The sequence below is a fragment of the Chelon labrosus genome, assembly GCF_963514085.1.
Source record: "Chelon labrosus genome assembly, chromosome: 15".
In the NCBI taxonomy this organism is placed as follows: Eukaryota; Metazoa; Chordata; class Actinopteri; order Mugiliformes; family Mugilidae; genus Chelon; species Chelon labrosus.
The window spans coordinates 730330-747146 of record NC_140348.1 but is presented as its reverse complement, the minus strand read 5'-3'; the positions used below and the strand labels follow the sequence as shown (position 1 = coordinate 747146).

General features: G+C 37.7%; 1 protein-coding gene across 1 annotated transcript; it reads right to left on the bottom strand.

The window, feature by feature from the left end:
* Nucleotides 1-30: 30 nt before the first annotated feature.
* Nucleotides 31-16016, bottom strand: cdh1 (cadherin 1, type 1, E-cadherin (epithelial)). Its single transcript, XM_084561608.1, has 18 exons — nt 15683-16016; nt 14792-14906; nt 10337-10425; nt 9067-9279; nt 7289-7411; nt 6837-6992; nt 6197-6338; nt 5106-5278; nt 4631-4759; nt 4223-4408; nt 3763-4007; nt 3450-3592; nt 3118-3209; nt 2787-2919; nt 2150-2368; nt 1640-1770; nt 1181-1324; nt 31-858 (listed from the first exon to the last, which is right to left on the bottom strand). Exons 1-18 carry the CDS (start codon nt 15731-15733, stop codon nt 646-648), a joined length of 2697 nt encoding a protein of 898 aa, XP_084417734.1. The 5' UTR covers nt 15734-16016; the 3' UTR covers nt 31-645.
* Between the last annotated feature and the right edge of the window lie 801 nt (nt 16017-16817).

Here is a 16817-nt window from a genome sequence, read left to right as displayed (position 1 = left end):
CTTGTGAGATAAAAGACCAATCATAAATCATTGTATTAAGAACTTTATAAAAACATCTAATTTAACAATCAATTTGTGATGAAGTACCTTTGAAAATAACAGCTATTTGAATGCAAACTAAAACAGACATAAACTCAACATATCCAACAGTAAAAAAGAAAAAAAAAAAAGGGTGATGTGGCATTGGCTTAGTTTGTGGATTTCATCTTGATTATTTCCAATTTAAGTCCATAAACAGAAATGCAAAACACTAGTACAAACACCACAAAACAAAACTTGAAAGAAAAAAAAAAAAAAAGAAGAAAGTATCATACTTCGATAATAGTACAAAAATGTTACCAGTGCAACTGCAGGTCTGTGTGTGTCCAGTATTAGAAACCAAACCAACACAGGCTAAAGCACTGCAGCCAGAAAACAAACAAAAAGTATTTTTAGTCTACTCTTGAAGTCAAACAGAAATGACAAAATACAGGCACAGAACCATTCAAAATGGGGAAATCATGTATAAAAAAAACAAGCGCATAATTTGGTTTCTAAGCAGTGGCCATCAGCAGCTAATAAGACTGCAGTGAAAAGGCAAACCTCAGTCCAAACAGCAAAACTAACATCCCACTTTTTAGCCATAACAGGATATTTTAGGTACATTTACAGCATGTCATCCTCTCCTCCTCCATACATGTCAGCCAGTTTCTTGAAGCGGGGCCCCCATTCACTGAGGCAGTCATAGTCTTGGTCTCCACTGCTGGATGAGTTCAGAGAGGAAAGGCTTCCTGCATTAGAGCCGGCACCCTCATAGTCAAACACCAGCAGGGAGTCGTAAGGCGGTGCCGTCGGGTCATTGTCTGCCGTCTTCAGGTTCTGAAGGGCATCCAGAAAATACATATTCTCATATTGGTCATATTTAATGAAAAACACCTAGGACTCATTCATTTTGTGTTGACTACTTTGTGAGAATCAAAATGCTGGTCCCACAAATTAAAAAATTGAGGGTTAAGACTCTTTGTTGGAGTGTGTGTATTTATGTTCTGTTGTGACTGAAAGCTTAATTTAAAAGAAAACAAAAACTTGTACATTAGACAGAGTTTGAAATAATGCATCAACAAGCTAATTTAACAAAGATGCAAATGCTCTATTAGATTCTAGTTAGATTCTGTTTGAGCTAAGCTTGAGTCTCACTCACATCATCAATGAAGTTGCCGATCTCCTCTGGGTTAGCAGGGCGAGGCCGGTACTGAGGAGCTGGCATGAAATTTGGCACAACGTCGTTTCTGAACACTTCGGGGCGGTTATCCAGACCACGGTGGAGAACACTCAGATCATAGTCCTAATGGAATGCAACACAGAAACTTTTTTATTTTTTCCCCCCATGCAACTCATTGTAGTTTGATGTTACTCTAAACAACATCAGAGCTGCCCTCAACAGACATGCATTTTCTGCAAAATCATTGTACATTCACTAGGAGGGCTGAACCACTTACGAATAAAACACATTTTTGTTACAACTGGATCGGAACCACACATTTGAATACATTTCATAAAGGCAGGCTTCACACAGTTCCCCGTGGAAACTGTTGACTGCTTTGTTACTCTGTTAAAATTCTGCTTTCAACTGTATGATCAGAATCAGTCTGTCATGTACCTGATCATCCTCTCCACCACCCTCTTCATCATAGAAATAGATGTTGTCTCTGATGTCATCTTCCTGCAGGAGAGGCTCCTTCTTCTCTCCTCCCCTCCGTCTTGCAAACAGCAGCAACAGCAACACCAGCACTGAACACAGAGCACAAAGCTTGATACAAGACCACTTAAGTTATGAATATAAATTTATTCAAATGTATCTGCTTATAGTATAGAGTGCAAATTGAAGCCTGATCCAACTCCTCAAACCCAGTGCCATAATGTTCCCCGCAGCTATACTGGTTGACAAGTTCCTTCATTACCATGAACACACACAGACAAATCTGTATTAATCTGCTACTGAAAATACAGCAATCTTTATACTGTATTGTATTGTGTCATACAGATCAAGTTGATGTCACAGCTACACTGACTTCCATCCATCCATAGCTTTGGTTTACAAGCTACAAATTCCACTCAGTCCCCAGAATCATCTCTAATATCTTGACTAAAAATCAAATTTAAAACTCACTGAGAAGCAGCATGATTCCTGCAAGTATTCCCAGGATGGCAGGCAGTCCAATGCCACCTACAGCACGGTCTATGCAGGAAACTTCTTCTCCAGTGCAGTCACATACTGTGGCATGGATGGTGCTGACCTGCCCAAGGCCCGCACTGTCTGAAACCTTAAGTTCCACATTGTACCCTCCACTGGGCAGCTCATATTTTAAATCCAGGATGATGCCCGTTCCTGCAATAAGACAAAAAAAAATACATTAGAACATTCATTGTTTGAGTTTATCATTTAAACTATATCTAAATTAGTTTCAATTGGATATTATTTATTTCCGGATAATTTAAAAGCACCCACTTCTACTTTTTGTATTCAACTCTTCAGATGCAGTACTTGCTCCCTTGCTTTGTATTCTCAATAAAGACCAATAATTACAGTTTTAGCAAACCAGCAACCTTAAACTTAAACGGGGGGCATCCCTTCGTCATCCCAACAGAATAACAGTGACAGACAATGTCAGGGAAACTTTCTGAATCACAATATTCCTGGGATTGGATTATTTGATTAGATGGCATTAGTTTGTGCTTGTTAAACATGACATCCCTGAGAAGCAGAAAAGCCTTAATTTTCAGTCATAAAATAAAAGTGTACATACTGCTGCTGTTCATCCTAGCAGTCCAATTGGTCTTTGACATGCCCTGTAGAGTGACACTGTATGGAGCAGCAAAATCAGGTCCATCTTTATCTGTTACAGACAGCAGCTGAGAAGCTGGTTTCTTGTTACAAACCTGAGAAAACAATGTCACATTCAAGATCGTTTTATTAACCATACTTTCAACATTGACTTATTTTATCACACCCTCAAAGTTAGTATATTTTGAAACCCACACCAAAGGACCACAAACCTCCATGTTAGTTTTCTTCTGGATTTTAAGTGCTCAACCCAGTAAAAAAAAATTTTTTAATCATTGGAAATGAAGTCGCACCTTGATTTCACGTTCCTCAATGGTGGGTGGATTGTCATTAACATCTTGAAGCTGAATGACTAAAGTGCCAGTTCCTGTGGCTGGAACGTCATCTAGTGAGACAACAGAAAAACACACGCACCCACACACAAAAGAAAAGAAAAATTAATCCTGGGGAAGCTTCATCATTCTAATGTGATGCCTCTTAAAGCTGGCTAAAAGCAAAGACTTCTCTTTAGTTGGGCTGTTAATGCCGAGACTATATGATTAAGACAATTGTTCATTAACGGACCACATTCACATGTTTTATATCTTGATGAGATATACAAGAGTCCATCTTGCCTGCCACCTACCATCATCATAGGCACCAATGAGTGCTGTGTATTTCTCATCCTTGACATAGGAGGACTCTCTGTCCATGAGATTTTTCACTGTAATCAGGCCTGTATCCTTTGCCACCTTCAGCCAGCCTTCAGGGTCACTGATTATTTTATACCTGGACATTGACAAAACAGATACATATAAATGCCATGCAACCAAGCAGACTACAAGCACAGTAATTTGTATTTGGACAAGGGACCTCATATGCTGATGAAAAGGAGGTATGTAATTTAGATTTGTTGACACTGATAAACAATAACATTCGTTTCACTAGATTGATCTTACATGACTTTCTGTTTTCGGGCAGTATCCGGGTCAGAAGCAGTGTAATGAGCCACCTCACTGTCGACAGGAAGGTCTTCCCGTTTTGACACAAGCTTCTCTGTTGGATCAAAGACTGGAGCTTCATTGACATCCTGCACATTCACCACCACTGTGGCAGTGGCAGTGGGCAGTGGAACAGCAAAAGGAACCTCATTTTCCACTGCAACCAACAGAGTGTGCTTACTGGTCCCCTCAAAGTCAAGACCCTGGTTGGATGGAAGGAAAAACACCACAGCACAACTGATCAGACAAACATCTTACAGTCCATTCTGCTGCACAACTAAACTAAATTCATTCACTTATATTTGCAGTGAGTGTTCAAGATTTTATTAAATATTAATTTTATATTAAATTAAAAAAATAGATATCTCCTAACTTTAATACTGTGATACTGTGTGTAAATTTGTGATTTACTGCCTACCTTGGCTGTGGTAATGATTCCTTCACGTCCACCACCTCCTGCTTTCACAGTGAAAAGACCTTTAGGATCACCACTAACAATTGTGAACTTGGCTTTCCAGGCAGGGGTATTTGGCTCATCTTTATCTTCTACGGACATTTTAACAACCATAGCGTCCACTTTATTTTCTGCAACCGTTGCCTCATACTGGAAAAATGGAAAGAGTGAGTTAAAGTGTTAAAGCAAAAAGATTAGAAATTGGTTGTTGCTTGCTCACCGAAGCTTAAAAGGGTACATCTCAATAACTCTGATTCACAACTCTGTTATCATACAGCTTAGTTCATCATTTCCCAGCAAATTCTGTTATTATAGTTCATGAACACATTTGATAAATGGGGAATGTTTTGGCCATCTTGAATATATACTTACAGAGGACTGAGTGAAGGTCGGAGCATTGTCGTTGCTATCCGTCACAGTCAGGATTACTGTTGTTTGTGCAATTAACCCATCTCCTCCCATATCCGCTGCTTGGATCTTTAGAGTGTATTGTGGGTATTTCTGTATTGGAAAACACACACAATGAGCTTAACTGAACATAAAGGCTTGAACATTCTGCCTTAATTTTATAGTCAGCATATAACAGAATCTACAGAAATCCAACATTAAAACGTGCAAAAAAATTGCACATTTTAATGTTGGACTTCTTTCAAAATCCTATTGACAAGAATTTCCTTTTTTTTTTTATATATATTTGATATGAAACATTTGCACTGGCCCAACTGTAACCTAACTAAGGAAAAACTGTGCCAATGTCAGTAACTTTGTGATTACTTTGTATATCAACAATGGAAATCATGTGAATAATCAGTTAATTGTTAACAGATGTAATTTTTACAATCCTCACCTCTCTGTCCAGAAGATTAGCATTGACTCTTATGAATCCAGTTGATGGGTTGATCGCAAACAGCTTGTCAGCAGGCAGCCGTGGTTCCTGGCTCAAAATAATGTAGCCAATGTCTGAGTTGGCATTATTTGGCTCATCAAGATCTGTGGCCTCAACCTTTAATACCTCAAAACCTGCAAAGAAGAAAGCCAGAAGTGGAAATTAAGCACAGAGACTCCTCAAAGCTTAAACAAAACTTCATAAAAGTCATAAACAATGCCAAGTATACTAGTTGTCTTTCAAACAATATACCTGATGATTTAAGTGTGTGTATGGTTAGTGTTTTCTCATTATCTGTGGGAATTTTCCAACTCCAGACACACCTTAAGCATCCTGCCAGATGTACAGGATGTGCAATAAGAGATGCAACTACTAAGCCGTGAGAAACTACTTTTGAACAATATAGTGGATATAAAAAGTTTACACACCTCTGCTAAAACGGTAAGTTAATGTAAAGAAATGAAACTAATCATATAAAAGCTGTTGCCCCTTAAATGTAGAGATTAAAATTTATGAAATACCACAGAAAACCAAAGTACACATTTTAGAGAGAGGAAATATCAAAATAGAAAATAGCCTAATTCAGGACATTTTTTTTTACATGGGAATATTTTCCTGCTATGTCAAAACCAAACTTGTCAAAATTTGAGGATATCTCCTGTGCATGGCTCTCCTCAAGTACCCCTCCCAGATTTTTTTCTAAAGGAGTCCTGTCTGGGTTTTGTCAGGGCTATTTCAACTTTTTTTTGCTAAAGCTATTCAACTGCTTCATTGATTTGGAAGTTTGCTTTAGATCATAGCCAAGCTGAAAGGTGAAAGTTCTCCTCAATTTAAGATTTAGGATGCCAGAAGGTGGTACCTCATAGCACAGGCAGATTAAGATTATGGGGTTGTCATGTGTAATGAGCAACCAGTACTAGGCAGAAGGAGCTGCAGCTCCTTTAATGTCAGTGTCTGACAGCCTTCCTAATCATGTTTCTCTTTATCTTGTTAAAGTGAAACATACAGGCATGCGATTTGAATAAAAATCACTTAAGATCCAGTAACAGTACCCATTGGTGAAGATTCAGCAACTTCTGCAGTGAAGGTCTCTTGAGGGAAAACAGGCTTATTGTCATTCTGATCAATTACGTTGACTATAATATCCATGGGATCCTCAGCAACTCCACCATCTGTCACAGCATGTGCTTTTAACTGCAAATAAATTCAAGGACAGTTGTATTATACCATATATGAAAAAACAATCCATACAGGACTTTAATCAAGACATCAGTTTTGTAAATATCTACTTTATAAATGGTTTTAGAAATGTGTAGACATCAAGGAGAGATTTTATATATATATATATATATATATATATATATATATATATATATACACATACACACACACACACACACACACAAAAAGGAATTGTTCTTTGAGTGTTCTTTGTCTTCGGACAAAGTTTGCCTTGCCAAGATGGGCATTGATCATACAGAAAGTTACAAGCTGATTGAAGACAATTTGACCCCAAAAAAAAAAACAAAAAACAATAAAGTAAATCATTTTCTCTGACTGTGTCCAAAGAGTGAATATTAAAAAAATATTCAAAAGTAGGATTCACTGTTTTATTGGTTGTTGGATTACACATGTCTAATTAAGAAATTGGTTATGGCATGAAACAGTAGCAAAGAATGGGAGTATGCTTACCAAGTACTTCGCTATTTTCTCTCTGTCAAGTGGTTGTGTGAGATACAGAATACCAGTGATTCTGTCCATGGTGAAAAGACCAAAAGGTTCCTCATCAGCTCCTGGGCCAGTGATGCTGTAATAGATCTTCTTGAATGCATCGTCACTAGAACGGATCTGGACAAAACACATCAGGACCAAATTAAAGCACAGTGACTACAATTCTCCTGTTAACAGAATAATTAATTCAACCCTTGTTATAAGATATCAACTGCAGGGACCCAAGAAACGGTAATTAACCTTGACAATTTCAAATTAACTAGATTAATAAAAACTGTGACTGTGGCTTTAAGGGTGTGGGGGCACATAGAGAAAACTAAAAAATGTCTTTGAACATAGATTAATTGGAAAGACAAATGCAATCCAATAAACAAAACATGTAGTGGAGACCAACATGGAGACATGTTTGTTACCTGAGACACCCTTAAAGGGTAGGGTCCTGGGGCATTCTCGGAAACAGAGATCGGAGGAATAACCCAGTCTCTCTTCCTCCTCCTCAGTCCTTCACCAGACTTGGGGAAATACAGAGTGAGTACCTGTGGATCAGTAGTAAGGGGATGAATAGTAGGACATGGCTAGACAAAGACAAACTACAATAACATGCACTAATCTAACAGTAGGCATCGGTATGATTGTATGAAACCCAGGGCTTACCAATGTTTTGACATTAGAGATCTGATATAAATTCCTCCCAAATAAACCTGCCTGTATTAGGGAATGAAGTTCGTAACAACCTTGGATTAGGCTGGACCTGAACTATTTTTTTTTGTGGTATGAAAGGCCAATCAGGAGGCAGCTGTTTACAGCCCACAAGCTCAGCCAAGCCATATGCAGACTTTGTAAGTGAATATAAGATCTACTGTACATTCATGTGGGGGCCACAAACCTGTTTTCAATGGAACCCTCAGAATCTCAGTAACTTGTGGATAGAAAAATGTTTCAAGAAAAACTGTGATTTGCAGAGAGTCTCTTTAACAGTCCTGGGCATCGATAAACAACAATATGATGTGTGTGACCTGCAAATGTCAAATGTATAGTTTTATAAATCAAAACAAATTATATATATATATATATATATATATGTATAGCGCAGAGGTTGCGCTAGACTTTTTCGTTGACGGTCATTTTGACTGACAAAGTCATAAAAATTCCGTCATAATCTATTTTTACCCGTCACTTTAATTTTTAATTTTTTAAAATGATAATAAAGACATATTCAATAGCATTTCCTTTCCATTAAAGTTTCATTAACTTTAAGTACTTTTTTTCAGAACAGTATTTAATCATGCTCAAGTTACCAGAACACACGTGTGTTCTGGTAACTAGTGTGTTCCGGTAACTATAACAAAATAATCACGATCACAACAACGCGCTCTCGCATTTGAATTAAACTGAAACACTGTAACATTTTCAATATAATGAAACAAAGTTACCCACAAGCTTCCACTTTTACGAGCAAAGGGGATGATGACAGGCTCAGACTCAGAGGCAGAAAGCAGATAAGTTGGGGGAAATATGGATAACGTTTTCAAGCCGCATTAAACAGCAAGCAGCAATGACCGTGGAGCTAACACAACCGTGTCATCATAACACAGCGGTTATGGAAATAAAATTAGAACCCCAGTAATTTCAATTAAATTGTAATAAAGTTACACACGACCCACATTATCCATTTGACGATTTTCAGGTGCAGCCCAGCTGGCTCAGTTAGTTACACATATGCGCATATACGGTGCGTAGAAGAAGATAACTTCTTCTCCGCCATTGCATTTTGCGTCTCGCCTACCCCCTAGAGGCAGTTCACGCACCTCCAGGGGTGCACGCATCACACTTTGGGAATCCCTGGTCTATAGTTATGGTTAGCTGCATAGAGTCGAGCTCTGACGTGTGCATCAGTGTAATCGTGCACCGACAAAAGTTGCAGGATTTTTGGAACGCAAACTTCGATGAGAGACAAGAGCCAATTAATAAGGTCACTCGCCACCAAGTGGTCAGGGGTGTGAATTGCAATCTGTCAAAATGACGGACAGCCCTTAGATTTTTCCGTCATATTTAAAAAACAAAACGGTAAATGACGGAAAATATTCGGTTAACGCGACCCCGATATATATATATCAATTTGTTTGTAGATGTGGTAAATTTGTTTCCTTCATCACATTCAACAGTCTTGAAAAGATATCTCTAAACCCACCTCTGTGTTATTAGCAGAGTCTACTTCAGTAAGGTGGTGCTGATGGTTGTGAAGTTTGTGGTCTCCATGTTGATGTTCAACATTTTGGGGGTGGTTCACGTGATGGCCACTGTGCAATACCCTGACAGGAACAGTCATTTTGCGACCTTTTGAGTCCCAGGAGTGGATGTAGAAGTCTTGATGCCCTCCATGAAGAACAACCTGTCTCTTTACCTGGAGTAAAAAAAAAAAAGTAAAAGAGACCATGCTGCTAAACAGTCTGAATTCTAGAAAGCCCTTTTCACACATATTCAAACATGCTAAATTAAGCTATGATAATCATTAGTGATCAAAGTTACTGTTGTTGCCAAACACTACAAATTCCCCCACTGTGGCATAACTTAAAGGATTATCTCATTTAATTAGAGTAGATAAGATGACCCCAACCGTCATGATTATATACCTCTGCCAATTAGTCAATCTACATGTGATCACTTTACAAAACACAAGGCACACTAGTAAAAAAATGCATTCTAATATAACAGTCCTGCAATAATGCCTTCCATGACTGTTCTAATGTTCAGTTTATGTTGGAACAACCTCAGAAGGTGGTAATTCAACATGATTATCTTGAAAGAGGTAGTCTGTGGTGCTGATATACTCTGTTGACTTAAACACATAAGAGTTTCTGTTATTTATCATAGCTCTTAGACTACATGGAGAGTACTACAAACCGATGCCTCCGAAATAAAAACACAGTTGAATCTACAACTCTTTGAAACCTCCATGAAGTTAAGACTTAGTGAAGGACTGCCATTGTTTCTACTAATGTTCCTTATTGAACTGTCTAGTGTGTACATCCATATATGTAGTAGTATAATAGGCTCTGAAGGAATTTCAAAACAGTGTTTTGCAGGAAATCATTATGTTAGTGACATTGATCACCAAATTCTAATCACTTCGTCTTTAGGTACAAGTGGATATTTGAACAACATTTGAAGAAATTCTACCAAAGCATTCTTGAAATATGTTTACAGAGTCACTGTTGTCACGTAGTGCTTTTGATTTTAGTGGACAACAACAATACTTTATCTGTTTAAGAAACCAAGTAATGTTTGGGAATTGCACATGTACATGTTTACCATTTTCTATTTTAATACGACTTAACTTGCCAATTACAACTACTGTAAAAGAAATCTCCATCAGTCATATACGGAGAAAATGGATGTGTAAAAATTGTAGAGCATTAAAAACTGCTATTTTGCAATCAAGTATGTTCAACTCTACTCACCGTTAGTACTCCATCTGACTGTACCATGAAACGGCTGTCATCACTACTGAAAATGAATCTTGTGCGGTCTGTGCAGTCAGTGAAGTCAGCTGGGAATGGACAGAATAAATGGTTAGAACATTCAAAATACAATAAGAAAAAAAGCATCTTTGTCCAGTAAACTGGAAAGACATTCTGGCTAACTATGGTCTGATTTGTAAAAAATAAAATAAAATGATGTTAAACTTATTACCCTTAAATGGCCAATAAATCCACCATAAAAAACACTATTATTTTGAAATCTGTTTTAAAAAGTGTGTATTAATGAGGTGTTGAATTTCTTAATAACCAGGCTCTTTGTGCAAGCTATGTGTTCAGTGGGTATAAAAAGTCTACACATCCCTGTGATATCAGCTGGTTCCTGTGAGGTAAAAATCAAATATAAATAATATCATAACTCTGGAACCGGTGTAATGTCAGTGAAAGCAAACATTTCAAATAATAAATAATGTAAGTGCATAAATTTGCACAACCTTTGTGTATGTGGCTGTGTTTACATCAAAGCGTACATATCTATCTTTACCTGTAGTGTGATCCAGCATATTTGGGAAATGATTCCCATGTCAAGTTTTACCAAGATTCTTACCCAAACAAACATGTTGCCGAGAAAAAATCAAAGTGTGCTTTCATTAAGTTATTTACCATTAGCTATTTGTCTTTGAAATATATGACAATGATTTATTGTTTATTGTGAAATAAATGTAGAAGCGTCACAATATCAATGTACAAGAGGTAAAGTTATAAGAGGTAAAATTACATTAAAAATTATTTAATGACAAAAAAAAATAGCACTTGGTTGTATCCAGTAGTTTAAAGATTAATTGAAAATAGTGCCAATACCACACTGATAGTTATTTACAAAGCATTTTTCATATTTATATTTGGGAAACTAAAGCAGTAAGCCAAACCTCATTTGTACAAATTTGGGCTAAAACCCGTCTTGTTACAAACTGAACACATGATGGAAATTATATTTATTGTTGCTCTAAGAGGGCAAACAATTACATTTAGCTTGAAACTTACACACAACACATTCCAAATGATGACTAAGCAACTCAAGCTTAGGCACAATTTAGAAGAGACAAGCTGTTTTAAGACTCATGAACGCAGCCAAAGCTTCTTGAGTCCTTTTAATGACAGCAAAAACAGGTCTTCAACTCCTTTTGTCATTATATTAGTTTTACCTTCATCCTTCAGATCCAAATAAAGACATTCAATAATGATTTAACGTCTTCATTGACATTTTCTCATTCATGTCTCTGCCTTACATTTTATCTCAACAGCACCATCACAACTGATTTAATGTGATCAAAGTTTGAAATGCATCCCATCCAGTCACTGTAACATTTTTACTGGAGTACAGCTACCTATGCCTTCATCCATCAGTAGCAGATTGAACAGATATGGGAGTGTACCGTTTCTGTGTGAGGACATTGAGCCGACACTTGTAAGCAGACACTTTTATTAACAGACTGCTGTACATTTTTATGGCTATAAAAACATTTTGGCATACATTAAATAAAAATGCACTTTAAGTAAAGAAGGCCCATGTCCATTCTCTGATGAGTCAACTGTTTTGGAAGCACAAGGGAGACCTACACAATATTAGGAAGGTGGTCATAATGTTATGCCTGAATGATGTATGTATAAAACAGTGTTAGTCCACAGTTGAAATGTGCTACAACAAGCACCTCAACAGAATATCCAGAGGCTTTCCAAACCTCAGAACCATGAAACCACAGCATCAGTATTTGAACTATTAAAGAGTTAAGATTAAGTATTAAGATTCTCGGTTGGTCAGTACTTGGAAGCAATGTTGGCACCACGAGAGGGCAATAGGGGGCAGTGCACCCCCACTTCATTCACTGGGCCACAGGGTTGGGGAGTAACGGATTACATGTAATGGTGTTGCGTATTTAAAATACAAAATAAGAGTAACTGTATTCCCTTACAGTTTACTTTGCTGTATTCTGAATAGTTACTTTCTCAAAAAAATGGATTACTTAGGGATTACTTTATGGCACTACACAGGTTGCATTGTGCGGATGCAGGTGGCATTATGTGCGCAGTTACGCTGCAAGTCAATGCGCGAGAGGACCTTCCACACACAACCGAATGACAATATCAAACGAAGGAAAAAAAAAAAAAAGACATGGAGCAGGACAAAAATGCATTTTTGGAATGGAAATTTAGACAACATTTTACCTACAAACCTGGTCAAGAAGGTTGCAAATTCACAGTGCAGTGCAAGCTTTGCTTACCATCAACGAAGCTGCTTTTAGCACTGCCTAAGTTGAAGAAGCATCACGAGGTAACTTGGCTAATTAAATAAGTTGGTAACTATTAATCGAGCTCCGCTGGCTGAAAGTGCTCACATGCGGGGAAAGAAAGGAGGGTTAATGTCCACCGGCTCGCATGTTGCTTGTCCTACACTCACATACAAGGCCTATTTTAAATTGTGTATAATATACATAATTTTGTGTACTTGCATAACCTTTTCTCTGAAGACAGTAATTAGATGGTTCTCTAAGGCATGTGTTCAGTGTCCCAGATAAACACGCACAACTAGACAATTTTGAAGTGAGCTAAAAGTAATCCAAAGGTATTTAGAATACACTGAGTAATCCAAGGGAATACATTACAGATTACATTTTAGGACATGTAATCGGTAATCTGTAGGGGAACACATTTTAAAAGCAACCCTCCCAACACTGCTGGGCCATCTCATCTGCTTAAAGCAGGGGTGCCCACACTTTTTTGGCTTGCGGGCTACTTTTACAATGACCAAGTCAAAGTGACCTACCAACATATAATACATATCTGTATCTATATATCTATAGATAGATACCCTAAGTCATATTAATTGTTGCTACAGTATTAAAAGTTCATCTTTGTTTTTACCCGCACCTTTAGAAAAATAGCGCAGTCCCTTTAAGAAACATGGTAGTCTTGAGTTGTTGTTGATGTTGTGCATGGCTGCTGATGGCATGTTGCAATAAAAAAAAATAAGAGACTAACATCCAAAACATTTTTTTCCAATGGCACGCGATCTACCTGCAAAACCTTTGCAATCTACCGGTGGATCGCGATTGACGTACTGGGCACCCCTGGCATAAAACATATCAAGCATGCTAAAACTAATTCAACTGGACTTGTTTTGTAGGCGTTTTGCCACTTATCCATGACAGTTCAAGGGACAACTGAGGTGTGCGAAAGTTGTGCACCTCCAGTCCAAGACTACAGCTCCTCTAATGGTAAACTTTTATGTGGTGAACTGCTATGAAAAACTTAAATGCATAACTACAGCCACATGCCTGTGTAGCATTAACTTTGTAATTTGATGTTGATGTAAATATTAGATACCCTATATTGATCTGTGAATGGATTCCGCTCTGTAACAACCAGTACATAAGAGGGATGCCCTGATATCTATTGAGATATCGGTTAAAATTAAAGTCTGAAATTCTCCTTTATTTGAAGATTTCACACCCTGGACAGGTCTCCAGTCTATCACAGGGCTAACACAGAGAGACAGACAACCATTCACACTCACATGCACACCTACGGTGTAGGTTCGAATTGTCCACTGTCTGGGTGCCTCACATATCGCAAGTGTTCCAGTTAAATATTCTCGATGGCTTTCGGCTGTTTATTTAAATACTTATTTATTTTTTTAGCAGCTGCTGAGTGGGCCGTTCAAGCCAGCAGCATTTATTTAGCTCATTTCACAACACATTAACTGTAGGTTTAATTGTCCAGTGACAAGTTGCTTCACTCATCGTAAATGTATTTGAGGGTTGAGAAATATTTAAATATTTCTTTGTTTTTTTAGCTGCTGAGCAGGCTGTACAAAAACTTTTACATAGTTTTAACAGATAAATATTGGAAATTACCTCACAACTATAGTGTTACACTGCATGAAGTGGCTAGTTGGTAAAGTTCTCATGACTTGATGAACTTGCAAAACTATTTATTTATTTATGTTATAGTTCAGTGGCACTGTACAATATAAACCATTCCCATAATTGGACAAAAAAATGTGCTTCTTGCAGTATTTGACACCATTCTAAAGCAAAGCCTGCAAACAGGCTCAGGGACATTGTTTCGGCCTGTCTATAAGCTCATTACAAAAGGTGCAGAATGAGTGCAAGGAGCTATGAGCTGGGACCTGGGAATGTTTGGGCTTTATGTGAAAACAACGTAGACAGCTAATCAATAGAAGACTATCTGAGCAAGAGGAGCACTTTACATATCTAGGATGGCTTATCTATGACTATAACAAAGGCATATTTGCTTTCTTTGTGTCATAAAGAGTTTATATCTTTAATGCAGATTCTTACTTAATTTGACATGTTTCGCTCAGGAGTGTGTGTATAAGGTAAAGACTGGGAGAGACGTTTCCTGGATTGTTCTTACCTTTGCCGATCCTTGTGCCCTGCCTCAGGCGCTTGTTAGACACTTTGAAAATCAACATGTCTGACTCAAATCCAGGTACACATGTTGGCACCTCCTCAGTCGCTATGGCTGAAGCCTAGGAGAGGGAAAAAAGGCTTTATAATAAATCCTGCAAAAAGTCAACAACTAATTCACAGAAAGTTATCAACTATTTTTATAAGAGTATAGGCCTAATTGCTTTTAAGCAAATTGCCAACCTGTGTTTCTGTCAAAATGTGATTACATTTTATATAGAAAATTAATATTCAATAAAGAAAATATTTGGCAGATTAAAGTCATCAATGATTGACTGATTTTTAAAGCGGTCAAATCGAAACACGGTGAGTTGCTTGGAATTTAACCTGAAGACAACGTCATCAATGGAACAAGGGCGAGGCCCGGATAGAGCCGTCGAGTCCTCGGGGTGGAGGAACATTTAGAAAATGGCGATTTAATGGTGCAGTGTGTGCTAAGGGTTCGGAGCATTTAAATGTACATTATAAGTTTTTAAATCAAATCCAATAAACAGTTGTTACACGCATGGAGGAGTTACTTATTAAAACATAACTTCGCTTTTATACCCGCCCTCGCCGCCTTTCACTGTTCAGTTAGATCCAGTAGAGATCCGCCTTACTAATTTTAAAATGTTACTGCTTAATGTATGTCCTAGGTGTCTAAATTATCCTGCGCAAAAGAAAAGAAAAATAGACGAAGTAAACGAAGACTACTAAAAAAAAACGGTTTCTGCCTGATGAAAACAAGAAAAATAAACAACATTTAGTATCAAATATTTGAGGTTACAGACCGGAGAACTGCACTTCTTGTTCCAAACACTTTATAGAGTTAAAAGTTGACGACAGCAGTTAGTCTCACCTGGAAAACCACGATTAAAACGCCCAAAACGGCGAACCAAGCGACCCCCATCTGTCTGTAAGTCCTCTTTTTAATATCTCGCAATTTGAAAGTATCAAAAATGAACGATGAAAAGAATTAGGCTGTAAATATATTCCTCGGAGAATTGTTGTCGGGTCGTCTTCCTCTCCCGAAAGTAGTTGACTGAGTCTTTCAGCTGGGCGAGTTGCTGCAGGTACTTTCGGCATATGACGTCAGCACACAGGTGCGCAGGTTCCGGGTTCCTGATATGGTCATACAGGCTACACACACGTGAAGACTGATAAGCAGTTTCTGTTGAAAAATAGCTATCAGATAAACAACAGACAAGTCTCAGTAGCTGCCAGCAGTGTAGTTGTCAATAAGCCATGAGCTGTATCTGAGCGTAGAAAGCGGCGTTCGACCACTTTCTGTTCTCTCTCTCTCTCTCTCTCTCTCTCTCTCTCTCTCCCTCTCTCTCACCCACACACACACACACACCCACACAACCTGTTAGTGCGCAACAATCGTTAAAGCATTTGTTAAGTCATTACTGTGAAACCAGCCTAAAAGCCACCAACAGCTTTTTAAACTCTTATGGAACTTTCAGGTTCCCCATTTTCAAGTAAATAAGGTCCTAATTCAAAGATAGATTCATACACAAATATTTATCATCATACTCAAATTAAGCCAGTAACTATAAGTAAATGACACTAATTTTAGTCCAGTTCATTTTAGTAATTTTAGTTTCATTTTTGACTTCTATATTCTGTGTCCTATTTGAGTATGGAACATCTCATAAATCATTAAAAGTCTGGTAAACCATTTTTAATGTACACATTTAAGTCATTCTCTGTGGTGATAAGCATCAATAATTAATCTTTAAAAGCACTTTCTTCATCCATCCCTCTTTTCTTCCCCTGACTGTTTGGATCTCAGCTGACTGAAATATATGCACTGTGTGCGAATTTATTTGTAGTCAGCGTGAGAACGTTACTAACTTACCAACAATAAGGTCTGAGTCTATGTTTTAGACAGTATATAAGACAGTCATTATTACTGCCACTCTAAAAAGTATATTCACTGCAAAAAAGCATGCTCATACTCTGTATTGGAGTTTTGTGTTATTTCGTTTTTG